The sequence below is a fragment of the Hippocampus guttulatus genome, chromosome 19 (genome assembly GCF_054856545.1).
Source record: "Hippocampus guttulatus isolate MCC_2025c chromosome 19, RoL_Hgut_1.0, whole genome shotgun sequence".
Lineage (NCBI taxonomy): Eukaryota > Metazoa > Chordata > Actinopteri > Syngnathiformes > Syngnathidae > Hippocampus > Hippocampus guttulatus.
This window is the reverse complement of record NC_141279.1, coordinates 1,010,562-1,027,692: the sequence shown is the minus strand read 5'-3', so window position 1 is coordinate 1,027,692 and position 17,131 is coordinate 1,010,562. Positions and strand designations below refer to the sequence as shown.

The 17,131-nt window shown below is 50.8% G+C and overlaps 1 protein-coding gene and 2 long non-coding RNA genes across 10 annotated transcripts; 2 read left to right on the top strand and 1 right to left on the bottom strand.

Annotated features, from left to right (window-relative positions):
* Positions 1 to 448: 448 nt before the first annotated feature.
* Positions 449 to 13,235, bottom strand: LOC147189423 (liprin-alpha-3-like). 3 transcript variants are annotated; one of them, XM_086138180.1, is made up of 30 exons: positions 13,070 to 13,235; positions 11,007 to 11,710; positions 9,608 to 9,709; positions 9,053 to 9,217; positions 8,707 to 8,781; positions 8,545 to 8,604; positions 8,217 to 8,345; positions 7,395 to 7,487; positions 6,955 to 7,007; positions 6,550 to 6,778; positions 6,265 to 6,348; positions 6,042 to 6,173; positions 5,907 to 5,969; positions 5,708 to 5,787; positions 5,365 to 5,509; positions 5,101 to 5,285; positions 4,777 to 5,008; positions 4,564 to 4,703; positions 4,324 to 4,472; positions 4,140 to 4,236; positions 3,953 to 4,034; positions 3,674 to 3,874; positions 3,535 to 3,597; positions 3,018 to 3,044; positions 2,762 to 2,937; positions 2,591 to 2,688; positions 2,335 to 2,510; positions 2,171 to 2,239; positions 1,820 to 1,982; positions 449 to 1,486 (listed from the first exon to the last, which is right to left on the bottom strand). In XM_086138180.1, the coding sequence occupies exons 2-30, from the start codon at positions 11,349 to 11,351 to the stop codon at positions 1,434 to 1,436; spliced, it is 3,666 nt and encodes a 1,221-aa protein (XP_085994306.1). In that variant the 5' UTR covers positions 11,352 to 11,710; positions 13,070 to 13,235; the 3' UTR covers positions 449 to 1,433. The 3 variants fall into 3 exon arrangements, with proteins under 3 accessions (XP_085994306.1, XP_085994305.1, XP_085994307.1); XM_086138179.1 differs by having other exon boundaries at positions 5,365 to 5,551; positions 13,070 to 13,234; XM_086138181.1 differs by lacking the exons at positions 449 to 1,486; positions 1,820 to 1,982; positions 2,171 to 2,239; ... (1 more) ...; positions 2,591 to 2,688; positions 2,762 to 2,937 and having other exon boundaries at positions 3,024 to 3,250; positions 5,365 to 5,551.
* LOC147189424 (uncharacterized) lies at positions 8,339 to 11,090 on the top strand. Of its 3 annotated transcripts, XR_015103977.1 has the most exons (5): positions 8,339 to 8,927; positions 9,005 to 9,320; positions 10,297 to 10,367; positions 10,474 to 10,567; positions 10,945 to 11,090. It is a non-coding gene; the product is annotated as an uncharacterized LOC147189424 (long non-coding RNA). The 3 variants fall into 3 exon arrangements; XR_015103976.1 differs by having other exon boundaries at positions 10,297 to 10,567; XR_015103975.1 differs by having other exon boundaries at positions 10,297 to 11,012.
* On the top strand, positions 13,224 to 17,084 carry LOC147189422 (uncharacterized). 4 transcript variants are annotated; one of them, XR_015103972.1, is made up of 4 exons: positions 13,224 to 13,361; positions 13,905 to 15,846; positions 16,582 to 16,669; positions 16,927 to 17,084. It is a non-coding gene; the product is annotated as an uncharacterized LOC147189422 (long non-coding RNA). The 4 variants fall into 4 exon arrangements; XR_015103973.1 differs by lacking the exon at positions 13,224 to 13,361 and adding an exon at positions 13,376 to 13,811; XR_015103974.1 differs by lacking the exon at positions 13,224 to 13,361 and having other exon boundaries at positions 13,385 to 14,156; positions 15,556 to 15,846.
* The last annotated feature ends 47 nt before the right edge of the window (positions 17,085 to 17,131 follow it).

The following is a 17,131-nucleotide window of genomic DNA, read 5'->3' as shown; positions in this document are numbered from 1 at the left end:
AAAGACGACATAGCAGAGATCACCAAAGAGTTTGGGAGGCAGTTTTAAGACCCATTCTGCCCTCCCGGGGCTATATACTCAGGTTGCGCCCAATAAAAGTGTCCCAAATATTGATGGCCGTTTACATCCCATTGATAACTGAGTATCGTCTCCGGCTGGCTCCGTGTCCGCTTGCGTTTGTTCACTCGGTTCCACGTTCCACCCAAAACGAGCGCAATGGCCCCTTCTTGCCTATGAGTGGCAAGGTTGTTTTGTCTGCGCTGACGCTGTTTCTCTCATAAGCTTGACTTTAAAAAACAAAACTGACATTAAACGTCTACCCATTGCCACAAGTAGATTTCTTAACGCGATGGCGAATTAACCTGGAAGTGGCTCTAAAACGGACTCTTCCTGGTAGCTAACTCCAGCCGGAAATTAAGAGGCAGTCAAATCACTTTCAGAAGCCTCGTACATTTTTGTTTGTTTTAATTCCAGCTTTTACAATCATGTTCATGATTTGTTTCATGTAATATTCAATTACCATAACTATTCTCCAGTAAAACCTATAAGACAATTTGTTTTTCCAAAATGTACACATACAAGTAGCATATCTTGACTGTCCATCATTTTAAAACGCTATGTTTTGAAACTCAAATGAAGTTACCATCCATCTGAAAAGTATGAAATGAACATATCGGTTTATACGCACACAACTGTACATACATACAATAGCAATTGTCATTAAAAAAAAATGCACACGTTTTACAAAGTTCTTACATCCAAGCTTCCACATCATTAGATGACAAACTCTAAAATGGTTGATTTTGGCATGCATACGAACACAAATGCGTCACCTCTTATTTTCCGCTTGACATGGGTCAAAAAGCACTTTGCTCATGATTTGTCTGTCCCGCTCACATTTGTGCCTCTTGCCGATATTTTATGGCTTCGGAACATACGTTTTACCAGCCAAAAAAATGAAGAAAAAAAACCCCGCACTACACTGTGAACTTCCTAACAGTTGCTTCTCGTTGATCAAATTGTTCTGCAATTCGCCCAAAAGAATGTGAGTGGATTTTCCCGCACAAAATGATGAGTTCAGTGTGTCAGTGTTGCCATTGCACACTCCAAAAAAACAGAAGTGGAAGTCACAACAGGCGTTGGTCGCTTTCGACAGAATTTAACATCAGCATCATGCCACAACAATGGATTGAAGAGAGAAAGACGCGATGACTACGAAGGCATCCATCCGTTCGCAAGAATGATCTTTTGAGCCCGCTCGCTCGAGCGTCTCGGAGATGTCCGACGACTCGGATGTCGTCCACCGCCGCTTTGTGTCTCTTTCCTCAGGTCGGGATGGTGGTGGAGGTCTGCAAAATGATGGGCTGGGGACGCGCCGCAGCGTAAGCTTGGCCTCCGTCGGGGATGACGATGATGATCATGTGCTTTTGTCCTCAGCAGGAATATGTCCTCACCGAGGCCGACTCCCCTCTTTGACCCGAGTTCACTGTCGGCGAGAAGGTAAAGACGTTATTTCTCAACTATCCGGCACGTCTCGCTTTGCTGTGATTTAAGCTGAAAGCTTGAAACACCGGCGTGGCCTGACGCGTTCGGCAAACTTGAATTGCACCGCATCTCGCTTCTTAATGTCTACCATCTCAGATACTTCAGTAAGGTCAACAAAAAGATTCAGCCCCCCCCCCCCCCCCCCCCCCACCCCACGTTTATCGATCGCCGGTCTACGCGACTGTAAACCCTGTCGGCAATCCTGAAAACGTGACTCCGTCGGTTCATTGACCAAGTCATTTGAGATGGTGACGTTTTCAGGCCCTTTCCTCACCTTCACTCTGGACTTTCCTCAGGGTGACCGAAGGGGTGGAGATCGCGGAGGCGCGGAAGTTGGCCGGGAGCGTTTCCGAAGAGTCTGAGGTCACGCCTCGGAGGTCTTTCTCCCGGAACATCTTTCTCCACGAGGGTGAGCGCGTGAAAGATTTGGTGCCGTCCTACGAAGACACGCTGTGGTAATGGCAGTCATGAACTGTCGCGGCCTCCCCCGTCGCATGGGGAGGGCGGATCGGGTGCCGTCTGTTGCGTCAATGCGCCGTGGGCGCTTTGACTCGACACGCCGCGAGCGGAACGGAGGGAGGGAAAATCAACGCGTCATCTCACGTGAGTCTGCTAGGGGCAGTACCTCCTCTGGCCTCCTCTCCGTTCCCATGGAGATGAGAGCATTGTACTCCTTTTCCAAGAGCTGCCTTGCCTGCAAACCGAGGCCATGAGATGACGTCGCCCTTGAAGGAGAGCCCGTTTCTCACGGACTAAAATGGATGCGCTCTGAGGCGGAGAAGAGCATACCTGCGTGTTCTGATTGGGTATCTGGAGGAGAAGGGCCAAGTCGGTGTAGTCAAAGGTGTCGTCGAGAGCCAGCAGGGCCCCGTGAACTCCGCTTTCTAACAGGTTGTCTGCAAACTCTTTGAGGCCGATGGACTGCACCCAGCACATCACACGCTCGTTGGACCACACCATCACGTCTGAGGAGGGGCACAGGCTCAGATGGACGCGCGCGGCGTACGAAAAGCGCATTGCGGCCAGAGAAGCGCGCCCTCGTCACCTTGGTGCCGATGCTGACTCTCCTCCCTCCGCCTCTCCAGCTCCTTGCGGTCGTAGTTCAAGCGCTTCAGGCACATGATTCCATAGTGAAGGCTCACCCTGGGCAAATTCAGAGTGCGCGGGTGAAGAACAAACGGGCCGAGAAGCCTCCGGAGACCGGCCAAGAATTCACCTGTGGAAACTGTCCACCATCTTGAGCTGGCCCCTCAACTCCTTCTTGGTGAGGTGATCGAGCATCCGGGCGTCCACCAGTGACTCCATGAAGTAGGAGCGATACTGGGGCAAACCTAAACTGGGCAGCCACTCATTTCCTACCCATTCGTGGTTCATATCACCGTAAGCCAGGATCTGGAGATGGCAAACGGCAATAACCACACCTACGAGACTGAAAGAATGGCACCTTCTCCACGTTGAGATCTTGAACTCACCTGATCCCAGCTGAACTCTTTCTGCTCCTTGGCGGTTCGAGACGGGGAAGTAGGAAAAGAGAAGAGAGATGGAAAGGTGCACGGAGGAAGAGTGCGCGTTAGGGTGAAAAACATTTGAGGAGAGGGAAGGCAGAAGAAGGAAACGTTTTTGTTAGTGAGAATTAGTTGGAACAAAACACGACATCAGCACAGATTTGAAGGGACCGGGAAAAGGAAGGTGGAGCCAAACAGGCCTAATACAAGACAAGAGGGGGAGGGGGGGGAGGCAAAAAAAAAAAAGTCAACTTGATGAAACTCCAACGATATTCTGGCAGAATGGTGTCCAACTCCGGTCCCGGGGGAGGGGCACCAGCCTGCATGTTTTCCTCCTCTAACAGACCCGATTCATCGAATCAGAACTTGCCGATCATTTGAATCAGGCCCGTTGGAGGAGGGCCTGATTCAGACTGGAGCAACCTCATTTGTTGGATCGCAAGCGTTTGCTCGGAACTTGACATCGACGTAAAATCAGTCTTACTGGCTTGGTGGCAGCAGCGAGTGACTCCATCTCTGCATGTGTCATCCAGATATTGCTGGTCGACTGCAATGAATTCCAAATAAGCCCTTCGCTCTCTTGACAGCGACTTCACGTTTGAGGTAGTTTGCGGAAGTCTTACGGAGCGCGTGCTCGCCGGCGCAGACGGGCTGGTGAGGGAAACCATTTCCTGGATGGCCAGGCGGAGTTTGAGCCTGTGCAGTGGGTTGCTGATGCCAATCTCCCGCTGGATCTCCGTGTCCGATAGGTTGGCCATGATGGCGCCGCTCTTCACGTTGGCGCGGCACGCCGCGACGTACCATGCCGGCATTCCTACCCACAACTGCGTAAACCACACAAACGTTGGCTCGGCCATACAAACTATCGGGAAACTAACGACCCCCCCCCCCAAGAAGCATACCTCAAGCCACGTGACAACCGTTGGACCATCCCATGAGGCAAAAGGCAAACCCTGACGACAAGCCTCCTCGAGCAGGTCATGCCTGGCAAGGGAGTGCAACGTTAAAAGTGGAACATCGAAAAGTTCTCTGCCAATTTTAGAAGAGAAGGTGATTTGGTGGTGGGAAGGGAGAAAAAAAAAACCTCACTTCTTTTTGCTTCGACGGTCTTTTTCGACTGTCCCAGTACCGAGTTTAGCCAGTGCCAACGGGTCTGCTGGGCCCAAGTCGTCTGACGGTGTTGAGGCTGGATTGTTTGCAGATAGAATGTTCAGTGGCCAAGACCGAAGCAAAAGAAACTCACGGGCGCAACGTTGTCCGCGAAGACACCCACCCAGAGAGGTCGACTCGCGTCCAGGCGCACCCATCCTCCCCTTTTCCTTTTTCCCAAAGAGACGGCCGATGGAGGACTTGATGCTTTTCTTTTTGCTGGCTTTGTGGAGGGAATCCTGGCTGGCGGTGATGGCCCCATCGGCCGATAGACTTCAAGTATCGAAGAAAGACGGCGCTGAAGTCAGCGCAACGCCTTCTGTTTCTCGGGAGGCAAGCGTGTCGAGGAGTCCGCGTTTCTTACCTGCGAAATTCCCGGTGATCGTCGAGGCCCGCTCCCGGGTGAGTGTGCGTCATTCGCTCCAGTCGCAGGGCTCGAGGGACGGCGGGAGGGTGGGAATCGATCACGGCTAGCGCTCGGCATTCTTCGCCCTCTTTGCTGTTCTGCACGAGGGAAGAGTTCGTTGCATTGGGAACGTCGGTCCTCGCGACGACGGAGCCAGCTTTTTCTTTGTACCTGTCGCTCGTTCTCCCTGGCGGGAGAATGCGGCAGGCAGGGAGTGGAGCGGCCAGAGCTCGGCGGTGAGGGAGACGCCAGCGTGGAGGATGTGATGGAGGGCGTCATGTATCCCCGACCGACACCGTCCCGTCCTCCGAGTGAAGAGGGAGCGTCTAGGGCCACGCTGCTCACCCGACTCTCGATCTCCTCCGCCCTCAACTCGGTGCTCTCCTTCTCCTCCTGGATGAGCCTGAGAGGACCATCGCAATGAGACGGCGTCTCCGGGATGCCGCCGGCATGTCGCCATCGGTCCCCGATCGGGGGCGGTTGGAAGCCGCGTACTTGATCTCCTTGTTGATGGCCTCCAGTTGCTCCTGGAGCATAATGGCCAAAGTCTGGACATCTGTCTGCCCGCCGCTCGGCGATAGCAGCTCCGAGCCAAAGAGAGTCTCCCTGTCGTCTTCGTCATCAGAGCCCACGCCCTCAAAGCCCGGACCCATCGCGGTGCCGCCGTCCCATTCGCCGTACTGCAAGGAGAGAAGCGGCGAAGGATAGGAAGTGAGGAGCGCAAAGAACCGACGTGTCATCTCAACGTGAGGCGACCACCTTGTTACAGTCGTCCCTCGCTTGCCCCCAGCGGCCACGGTGAGTGCGCCTGACCACCGCCCCGCCGGAGGAGCTGCTGTAGCCGGCCGGCAGGGAGCCCCCGCCCTGGGGGTAGCGCAGCTCCGAGGCGCTCCCCGGAAGAGATCTTCGAAACAAGGTGGATGGAAGTGAGCTCACGCTGCCCGCCCTACAGTGAGAGCCAGAATTCTCCTGTCATTTCATTGTACTCCTCGCTTCGAATGCGTCCAGGCGATACGTTATCTTCTAGCTTAGGCTGATTGTGGGCGAAATCGATGCTGTCACGCCCTTTTTCTTTTTCTCTCCGGGGATCATGACGACGAACCTGGAATAAGATGAGCCAGGCCGGCCCCTCAGCTGGTCCAGTTCCAGTTGGATCCGCTCCAGCTCAGCAAGGAGCTGCTCCTGGAACGCAAAGGAGGGAGTTGCAGACGCATACTCTTGGAGATTCCCGTGTTTCTCAGCAAGAATGTTGAGCGTCCAGTTCGGATTCGCAAAACACCCTAAACATGACAGCTGAATACCTTATTCGCCAGAAGGTCATCCTGGATTTTCTTCATATTGGCCAGTTCTTCCGAGAGAGCATTCTAGAAGGCGCGCAAAGGAAATACATCCTCGGTACGTGCTTGTTGGTGCCGCCAAAGCGTCCGTTGGATTACCTTTTCTTCCAGCGCTGCCATCCTCTCTTTCAGATGCAGCTGCAGTCTCTCGTTGGACTCGGAGAGAAGTTTGTCGACGGTATCTGAGAGCCGTTTGTTGTGTTCGTCGTTCATTTTTTCCCTCTGCCTCGCCTGATTGGACCAAGCAGAAGCTGCGTGTGACTGGACAGCAAACCCGTTTTGATCGTCTGACGGTCTTGATGCGGCAACACGATGTATATACTCTTTGTAGCTCTTGGTTCTTCTCTTCGAGGTGAGCTTCCATTTGCCGTAGTCGCTCCTCAAAGTTCCCGTGGCGCTCCTCCGCCTAAAAGAAGGCTTCAGTCAGAAAATCGCTTGTGCGTTTGATCTGCTCTCAAAGGGACTAAATTGTCCGCATTGAGGCGATAACCCCAGTGACGAGGCTTTTTTATTTATTTTTTGTCCCCCCTGCCAGAGTTCGATCATCCGACAAAAGCTATGAGTAAAGTCTAAGAGCGGTTCCAGCGTCAAGATTGCTCCTCCCTACCTTATTGAGCGCAGCGACCCTCTGCGCGAGCTGCGCTTCGATCTCGGGCAAGGTCTCGGCTCTTTGCAGGGTTTGCTGGAGCTTCTGTTTGGCTTCATCGAGACGCTCCTGCAGTTGTCGGTTCTTCTCTTCACTTTGCCTATGGAGGGACTCCTTGCTGGCCAGCTCGTTTTCCAGCTTGTCCTTGATGTCGTGGAGGGAAGTGGCCTCCCTTTGGGCACTCAGGTACCTGCGCACCACCGCGACAGACACGAATGTAACCGCGTCACGTGGAGCAAAGTAGCGGGGCTCCTATCGAATTCTTCAATGAGAGGCTCGATCTGGATCTTAGCAAAACACTTTGTACAATTCTGTGCTTCCAATTTTGTGGGGCTGCCCGTGAAAGCGAATGTCAATACCGGTTACCTGCGTTCCAGTGTGGTAATCCTTTCCTCCATGTCTTCCCTTTGGCAAAGGGCCTGAAAGAGGAAGAGATGTACGGAACACATGCTGGTACAGTATGCCAGGTTCTGGTGGCAGTGGACCGTTTTCCGAGTTTGTCTCGCGTCACAGAATTCCCACCCACGTGATTTCAGAAACAGACAGCTAAGAGATTGTGTGTGCGTGTGTGTGGTCAAGCCATTAAACCGAAAATTTGACACACAATAAGATTCATGTCATTCGTGATCCTTGAGGTATTCTGATCGAAGCATGTCGCAGATGCGTTCGCGCTTACGGCGAATCTTTTTAGCTGTGAGCAAAATGCACAGTATGTCTCCTTGCAAAGAGTGATGTAACCTCAAACGTCTGCCCATCCTGTTAGGCTATACACTGGGAACCCCTGCAGTGAAAGGAGTTCAACACACCTCTTTGACTTCCCGTTGGAGCTTCTGATTGGCCTCCTCCGACTTGGTCACTTCCCTCCTGGCGCCCGCGAGCTGCTCCTCTATTTCCCCAACCTGGCGAGACGCCACAAATGGCCACGGCGCGATAACCGAGGTGAGTCAACCGTCGACACACGCCGACTTGAGCAGGTCGCACCACCAAGACGCTCATTCCGAGAGCGCGTCACTCGATAGCGTTGGCGAGACCTTTCACATCCACCGCGTGCAAATTCAAGCCCCGACCAAGTAGCCATTCCTCGGTGTGACCGAAAGGCTCCAACTAAGCGGTTTTGCAAGTTGAAATTGGCTTTTTGCGCCTCATCAAAACACACTGACTCGCAAAATTGAGACTCACCGATTTGTACTTTTTTTTTTCCAATAACGGTACGGCGGTCCCAAAAAGCTGTCTGCTTTTGACGCACGCGCACTAATGGAGTGCAACGCGCTTCCGTCACCTCGGTGCATGGAGTAGGAGGTCGAGGCCAGCTCGGTGCTATTTACGCCACACCGGCTGGCTCGCAGCGAGCTTCGGCTGGCTCGCTAGCACGGCTAAACATGTTGCGGAGTCGCTGCCAAGTCGGCACGGTAAGAGACTGTATGGGAAGACACAGCGATGCTAACATGCGACCGGGACGTAAATTGTTTGACCGCCATCGAGTGCTTGGGTGATGGAGGACTACACTTTTCACGGAAGTCAAAGTGGAGCGTATCCAACTTGAAATTCCGCGATGGCAAGCAAGAAAAGTGGCCTCTCAGCGTCAAAAGAGATGAAGATCGGAATCTCAGCCATCTGCGTCCGCTCACCTGCCGGCACATGAGGGCCAGCCTCTCTCTTAGCTGGGACAGTTCGGCTCTCTGACGCTCGATTTCGACCTCCCGCTGCCTCTCCAGCTCGCCGTCCTCCAGGCCCGACGCGGGTCCGTTGGGCAGTCGCTGATGTGGCCAAAACAGCAACCCAAAAACGAGAGTGAGCACGGTGCTGGGAATGCAATATTCGCTGAGAAGTCACAAGTCGTCACACGCATGGTACCCAGACTGTGCAACGACTTTTCTACTTGACTTTGGGTCACTAACACGTGTACAGAGACAAAACAGAAAAACTGGAACCGACATCCATAAAACCCTCCCTTACATCTTTCCCGCCGTCCACCCCTTGTTGACGCCTTTTAATTTGGTCTCTTAAAGAGATTACCTAGAAAGGAGGACACAAAGCAGGCCAGCGGACAACTGTCAACGTTAGATTGTCACAAGGAGCGAACGTATCAGGGAGGGAGGCAAATTGATGTGACTTTACCTCTTGAGAAGACGCCGCGAGTTGATCCTCCAACATGGACACCCTCTCGAGGGCCACTCGGAGACGCTCTCGAACCTGCAGGAGAGGACAGGGGTGGCGTCGGCTTCGGTCTTCATTTGGGGTCATTCATTTGCTTTTCTCGTGGATGAGAAGACTGGCGGGCAAAAAAGGAATTGTGGGACGGCGGACGCCCAAACTTTGGACCCGATCCGAATACCGAGGTGACCGACAAATCCTTGCACGTGAGACCACGAGCGTCTTTTCCACGTGTTATGTTTGCTTCTGCTTTCTTTTTCAGTCAAAGTGCTGTCAGTCTCAATGTCAGAGCTTCGCTGTTTTGAGGTACCTTCTCATCCAAAGCCTTGTGGTGCTCAAAGAGAGACTTGAGGGCCTTGAGGACTTCCACCTCACTGGAGACCCCCGCTGGCGACTGGGCTTGCCTCTTGACCACCGTCATCCTCAAACTGCGCTCGTGCCGTGACACTAAGCATTCCAGGTGCTCCAGCAACAACTGTCGGAGTGAGGAGAAGATGAGGGAAAAGCCAAACAGATGAAGGACGGCGCAGAAAAAGGACACGGAGCGACCAAGCCCATCGGTGTCCCAACCACAACAGGTGAGAAAGATGACACTGTGCTAAAACGCTGCCAAAAAACAGCCGGGTTATTTATCAACCCGGTTCTTGGGTTAGTCTTGAGTCCCCTTTTTGAGTTCATGCGCGCATCTGAAAAACTTCAAGCGTACATTGGGCGGTCGGGTCAAAGGAAGAACCCAACGGGTGCTTCCAATTGACCCAAGTGTGCATCGGTGACCCAGTCATTGGTGTTCAAATGAAGGCAGACGGGGTTAGTTTTGACCCAACCGTTTTGAGAGTGAAAGCCCAAGGGCTCCTTGACATCTTACACGCGTGTTGTTTCTCTCCGCCTTGAGCTCGGCAATCTCCTCCTCCCTCTCCAGAAGCTGCTCCCGGCAAACGTTGAGCTCTTTTGTCAACACGGCAAACTCCTGCAGATCACAAGAGATGCTTTCAGGGGCCGAGTACAAACAAACTGTCTCAACGGTGCGTCCTTTCGGAGCTTGCGTGTGTGTTTTGGGTGGGGTAAAAACAAGGCAGGCCAAAGATAAAAATAGAAATTTCATAGAGTTTACGACGTACGCAGCGATACAGGCACACAATGGGGAACAAAGGCCGGCCGCGACCGCGAGGAAGTCCAGGATGTACGACGACATCCTTCACTGTCATGTAAATCGCTGACACACTTTCCGCCACTGGTCTTGTGAACACATGGGAGCATTACATCACACAGTTACACAATGGGCCTACACCGGAATGCACAAGAGAACCCCCCCCCCCCCACCCAACCCAATACAAACCCGACCAACGCCGCGTCGACGTGTCACTTGACAACGCCACCGAGGATGCATTTGCAGCTTTGAAGCAGGGCACGACGCCGCGTCTTATCTCCCACTGCAAGCCGTAGCGCACGCGTGCGTCAGCAATGCAGTTGATTCACGAGTCTCGCTGCACGGCGATGCCAAAACCAAAAAGCAATGCGCTACGTGTGACATCTGATGTTTTTGTGCTTGCAAAGATGGACAGACGCGATGGCTCAACGAGAGAAGAGAAAGGAGCCAAAGAGAGGTGGCTGCAGATGGCGACACAGTGGGTCTCTGGGACCGATGGGATTGTTTCTGGGTTGGATCACGCTCAGATTCTCAGTTGGCATTCCTGGTTCTTTTTTGTCTTTTTCCATTTCACCCAAACTCAGACGGAATCAATCCACTACTCCGTTTGTGTAAATCGCAGAAATGAGCAAGGGGGATTTTACTTCTCACTCACTCTCATGAACTGAACTGTTTCGGGTAAGTCTTGCGCGAAAGTAAAGGCCAATGAATGGTCAATTAATTTGAAAAACCGATTGTGTTTCCACCCCCCAACTACTACGAATCGATTTGACTTGACAAAATTCGAGTGTGGCATTTACACAAGGCCGGTCATCAGGTCAATGCCAACAAGAACACAAACAAATCCTCTCAAAGTTTTACGGATGTTGAAGGAAACATACTTCTTAAGCGCTCAGCTTATCTTGTTACTGTAGAACTGAATCAACTGTTCATTTACAGGTACTGTAAATATGTATAAAAAGAAAAGAAAAGCCCACGGCCCACCCGTCTCTTCACCTTCCGCACGTCTTGTTTGCCAATGCTACTAAATGTTTGCAAATGGCCTTCTACTACAGTGCGACGTGGATTTGGATGGCCGGCGGCCGTTTTGTAAAGTGTGGCTGGCGTGGCGCCGCACCTGCGGCAGGGCGATGGAGAGTTGCCTCTGAAGAGACTCCTTCTCGTGGCTGAGCTCTCGCAGGCGCAGCTGCGCCGTGGCCAGACTCTCCTGCGTCTCCCTCAGGTTGTCCAGCAGCCTCTCCCTCTCCGTCAGCATGTTGACCATCAGAGACTCCAGGTTGCCCGTGCTGCCTCCTTCGTCTCCGCCCCCCGCCCCGCCCAAGGCTCCCGCTCCTCCTGCTCCGGCTCCCGCGGCACCGCCGGGGCCTCCCGCCCCGCCCCCGGCGGGGGAGGAGGACCCCCCGCCGGCGGTGCCGCTTCTCCCGTCCTCGGAAATGGTGGGCATCACCTCGCACATCATCATGAGACTGCCGAGTGTGGGTCAACGACAGGAGGCTTTTCAAACCCCCCGGGGGGAAAAAGTCTTGGCTTTTTACGAGATGACAATGAGCATACGATGAGGGAAATGTAAAAGTTTACATTTCTGAAGAAATATAATCCCTTTGGTGACCATTGTTTTCCTGTTTTTCTTGCTTCAGATTCCCCTTTCAGGTCTCGGCATGCTCAGTGGTCCGAATGAGCCGGGAGGGCGCGGGACCGGCCGCTTCCTACACGGAGGCCGTTCTGCGGGTGGTTGCGCCGGGCCGAGGGCGAGAGTCTGTGGAGAAATCTTGGACTTGCGCTCCTTGGCTGTGTCCGCAAGGAAGCACTTTTCACAGCACGCTGCGAAAGAAAGAACATGTCAGTCTGACACGAGGACCAACCTGCTGCAATGAGAAGATGCAAACTTTTTGTTTGTTGTGGGGGGGGGGGGGGGGGGGGGAGGTGCTGCGCCGGCAAACCTCTTCTCAGTGGTGAGTCATATTTTTGGAAACATGTTCACTTTGTCTGGAGTTCATCACTCTAACGCTGCTCATTTTTAGTCGCGCATTATTCATTTCTGTCATGTTTTGGACCCCAAAAAGCAGCGAGGCGGAAGATCCAGGCAGTGCTGAACAAAAATGACTTGCAGGCGTCCACTGTTAGAACTAAACCCCAAAACACAAAGTCCTGAAAAGCCCATCTGTTCTCTACTTTTTTTTCGGGGCGGGGGTGGGGGGGCTGCTGCATACAACTCCATTTCAAGTTGTAGTTGTTAAATGGGTGATCTCGTGTCACCCACAGTGAAAATGATGATGTAGTGGAGTGCGCCCGTACAGTGGGGCTGAGTAAACAGCGGGGTGCTGCTGGTGGCGGCGGTTGCCAATCCTCTACAGCCAACGACACCCGCAACTCGATGAAACTTAAAAGAGCAAAAACTAGGACGGACACCACCTTTGGTCCACTTCTAATGCCATGAAACGCCCCCACCCACTCACTCCACCCCCGCTCCTTCCACCCAAGAGTGAAGAAACGCATCATCGGAATCGATAAGTGACTGTCGGCAGCTGCTATGCGGAGATGAAAACACCCGGAACCGAACCAAGCGCGCCTTTTTCTTTTTCTCGTCCACACATTTTCCGCGAGAATCCACGATTGCGTGCGGGCACTGATGGAGAGAATGACGAGATGGCAGGTCGAGGATGGAGAAAGCAGCCCTTGAAGACATTCTTACAGTAAAACGTCCAGCGCGGGCGTGTGTGTCGCGTGGGGGGGGGGGGGGCATCGCAATAAAAAAAAAAGGCAAACCCATACACGCGATACATGCGCAGCGCACGTCACGAGTTGGACGGAAAAAAATGCATACCCCCCCGCCCCCATGCATTCAATTAAATTTTGCTAAAGGCCCCGATTTCCTTTGACTGTCTCGCGAACAGGACCGCCAAGCCTCGAACGCCGCAAGCGCTGGCAACTATGCCGAGTGCAATTGCTCGAGATTAGGCGGTTATCGTCGAAGTCGCCGAAGGCTGGAGCCGACACACGGTGAAGAAAGCGTGCACGCAGCGCAGCACACCTGTCAGTCGGTGGTTTGGTCGCATCACACCCAAACACGCACGCTTGCTCGCTCGCGATAGCCTTGCTGCCTTTGCTTGTTTTTGTTTTTTTTTTAAGTGTGTGCATGCAACCTTTGTTTTGTCTCCCGCAGCAAAGTTGCATCCTTACCATAGCCGTCGTGGATATGTTTGCCGTTAAATAGTCCTCGAGTCCATTTCTGCGTGGGTCGGCGCCCCTCATCCGATCCGAGAAAAGCCCCACTCTTCCTTGAGTGTGTGTGTGTGTGTATGGGCGCGCGCCTGTGCGTGTGTGAGAGACAACACCCCCCCCCCCCCCGCTTCCCCTCCCCCCACACACACACACACATGTAAACGACGGCAAGGAAGAGGAGCGGGGAGGGAGGGAGAGTGACGTTACGGCACCTAAGCACAGCCCCCTCCCCCTCCAGCGGAATTGGAAGGTAATGGTTCTTAAAGAAACATTCTCTGCATCTCTGTGATTTACGCGCGTCCACGCCGGTGCTGAAGCGGCAAAGCGAGTGACAGACATTTTATTTGCAAGACAGGCGAGAATGCATTCCAGTGAGGTGCCTTGTGCACGCCACCATTACAACACTGGGAGTGGGAGGAGGAGGGGGCTTGTAAGATGTGAATAACAAACCGCTGCAGGCCCAATTCGAACGAGAACCGGAATATTCACTCTTAACTTGCCAAGAAGTTTGAATGGTGTCCTTGCATCGTCATTTTTTTTCATTGTCACATTACAGTGGGTACTCTGTCCAGAAAGAAAAATGACGCATCCCGTCTAATAATAACCCGGCACCCATCATTTTTTGTGAGACGTGACGTGTGCGGCTCGGGGAAACAGAAGCGGCGTCGTCTTTAAGAGAGCGAGCCTGGGAAGGGATGATGTAATGTGCTCACAGACAATGATGTCATCGCCGAAGACTCGGCAAGGATTTAAAGTGACAAAGGTGTTTTTTCTTTCTGCTTTTTCTTCTCAGCGGCACACGGTCAGGTCTTTTCAGGGAGCAACAGCTGCACTCTGGGACGCCTTTTCAGGAAAAAAACCCAAAACGGAAGACTTATAATAAGCTCGGGTGGCTTGCGTGTGGAACACAGCCACTTGATCCACAAGGAAGTTTCTAACAATGACATCCATCCGGCGACTTGACGTGGATGCTGGAAGTGTGACGAGAACAATTCGCATCAGTGACTCGGAGAACAAAATCCACGCCACCTTGACCTGAAGTCAGGTGAGTGTGGCGTCGCTGAAACCAATCGAGACCTCGACATTTGGGATGAGGAACCTCATCTTTCTTCCATTTGCCTTGGACAAATCCGACGGCTCTTTTTACAAACCGGTGCTGAAAATGCTGACTTTGGGCCTTTGGGAAAGAGCAATTAAAGATGGAGAACGTGTATGATTAAAGTCAATACATTTTTGAAGAGCCAGACGACCAACAACAACTCAAAAAAGTGACATTTAAAGAACAGAATACAATCAAATAAGTATGTAAAAATCATGTGGAAAAGGCTATACTGACGAGTTTAAAACATTTATGATATGTAATTTTATGATAACCATGCATAAAACAAGTAAAGCATGGACAGGACTAGATTTAGTTTTGGAGCCTTTTAAAAAATGTAATATTTGATTGTCAATGACTAATAAGAGTCAGTAAAACTAGAATTACAAAAGGAAATAAAATCATGTGAAAAACGGCAGTTTGAGATCTTCATCAATTCATGAAGTGCTTTATACAATTAAAAATAAATTCGCCGAAAGACTTCATCAAATACAATAGAGTAAGACAAGTGAACGGAAAGTGTCCCTCGCAATACATTTGTCATTCTAGTGGATACTTGCAGGTTTTTGTTGGTCGCGGGGGGTGCTGGAGCCTATTCCAGCCGTCTTCGGAAAGTAGGAGGGGGATGAAAAAAAACTAAGATGTGTCTTTCGTAAAGATGGTGCGTCAGTTGTAATGTCAGATTCAATGACAATACAATATTGTTGCTTGAACAAATGCTGAAACTTCTAAAGCCAACAAAACCACTGAGACACAAAATCAGGAATCTCCAGTCGTCTCAGCAAAAAAAAAAACGGAGGGTATTTGAGCTGCATTAAGGGCCCTTTATAATGCACAATATTTGCCTCAAAAGGTCTATTCTCTGAATATTCATTAGGAAGACTCCCAAAACAAAAGAAAGGAGAATCAAAGTATTTAACAACCCTTGTCGAACTACAGTGGGTATAATATAAAGTCTACACACCCTGTTCAAATGTCAGGTTTTTGTATTAAAAAAAAAAAGAGTATATAATATTAATGGAAATATTTTTGAAACTTTTTCCAAAGCTAGAACCTGCACAACTCAACTGGAAAAAAAGCAAACAACTAAAAATGGCAGACATCTTTTTGAGAGGGTCCGCAAAAATAAAAAACTGTGGTAATGTGCTTGCACAAGTCTGCCCACCCTTTTTTAACTGGAAACGGTGGCTGCGTTCAGAACCGACCAATCACATTTAAACTCACGTTAAATGGGAGGCGGCGCGCACCTGCCGCCATTTCAAGTGCCTCAGGTTAACTGCAGAATAAAGTTCAGTTGTTCTCGTACAGATGCTGGATCTGTCTTATTTCTTTCCTCACACAAAAGTCTGGCATTTGAACACCGGGGTGGAGACTTTTTAGATGCACTGGATTTTCCCCACCACTAAGCTGCCAGTACATGAGACCATCATGCTTCAGAAGGGTCTGCCTTCCCTCTCCCCGCCCAGTCCATGCGGCGGCTCCCTTCTTCGTGTCTTTGCATAGCAGATGTGCACTTGACCGCAACCTCCTGCAGGAGCACGCTCTCGACGCAGCGCAGCTGTCCTGTCAACATGCCGAGCTCTGACGAAGCTGCGCCGGCACCGTGTCAGCTTATAAAAGCGAACGTTGGCAAGTGGTGAGTTTTGATAACGACTGCTGGAAATGTTCATACAAATGCATCGTTGTTGTCACGTTTGATGAGTCTTTTGTGAGTTGGGAGTCAGTATGTTCAGAGTTCCATCACATCCTAGGTCGTCGTCGCAAACCAATGTACGTTGTTGTCATATTCAAGAGTAGCCAAATAGATACACTCAAAGATTCATCCCGTGAGGGAAATTTAATTTTCAAACATCTGCTAACACATACACTGTATACCTCATCTCGCAGAGAGTGGATAGTTGTTTTTTGTCTTTTGTTTTGGTTTCTTTTTCCCAGCGGTAAATTAAGACTGGAGCGTAAGCGTCCCTTCCATTCACACACTCACTTGTTTACACCGGACTGTTATGTAACAAAAATGTCTTGAGAGGTATTAAAAGGTTTAAAATAGCCTTTGACGCTTATGACCTGGCCCGCGCATTCGAGGCTGCCGGTTCGTGTTACGGTACGTAAACATATGGGGCCAGAGACATTTGTTGCACATGCTGAGGTGATTCGTGGTGTACTGTTAACTCACGTGTAATCACTCAGCACACATCAAAGTACAGTGGGACGGTTGGAATAATCCTTGGTGCTGATTTTGCCTCACTTTAGAGATGATCCCATGCAGTGTTTGTGGTGCTTTTGGTGTGCGTTATTACAGAGTGAGACATGCAACACATTGTATAAATGATTTAAAATGTGATTTCATCTGTCATCTGGATTTGTGTTTCAGTGTCAGAGAGAAGGACGCAGCGGAGTGCAAAGACCTTGTAGACGCCTTTCATGCCTGTGCAAAGACCCTGTCTGAAGGATCGTGACATGTGGGTATAGTACAGTATCTTTAATATGAAAGTTTAAAAAAAATAGGTGGGCTGGACTCCAAAGTAAAGTGCATTAACCTTTTTTTGTCACAAAGCAACTAACTAGTGAACTTGTGTTGAACTAAAAATGTGTTCCCCACAAATAAATTGTCAGTCTCAATGTTCATCATACAGGTGAATATTTCTTATTGTTATTTTAATTGTTTCATTTGATGTTTATTGGGGTTTTTTTCCTTCATTTTTTTTCCCCCTAACAGTTTCCAGCCGGAAGTGCATGGACTGAATCATCTCAAAAACCGGAGAAGAGGAGACATGTCTGCACAATTAACTTGTCAATGCCAGCCGTGGTTTGTGAAAGTTGGCAATGTAGTCTTTGTGTGGGCCTATTTTTTATAATAAACTCAAATAACTTAAACTCCAGCCTCTATTATTGTTTTGTGTTCACTGAGTCTGTCCGGATCA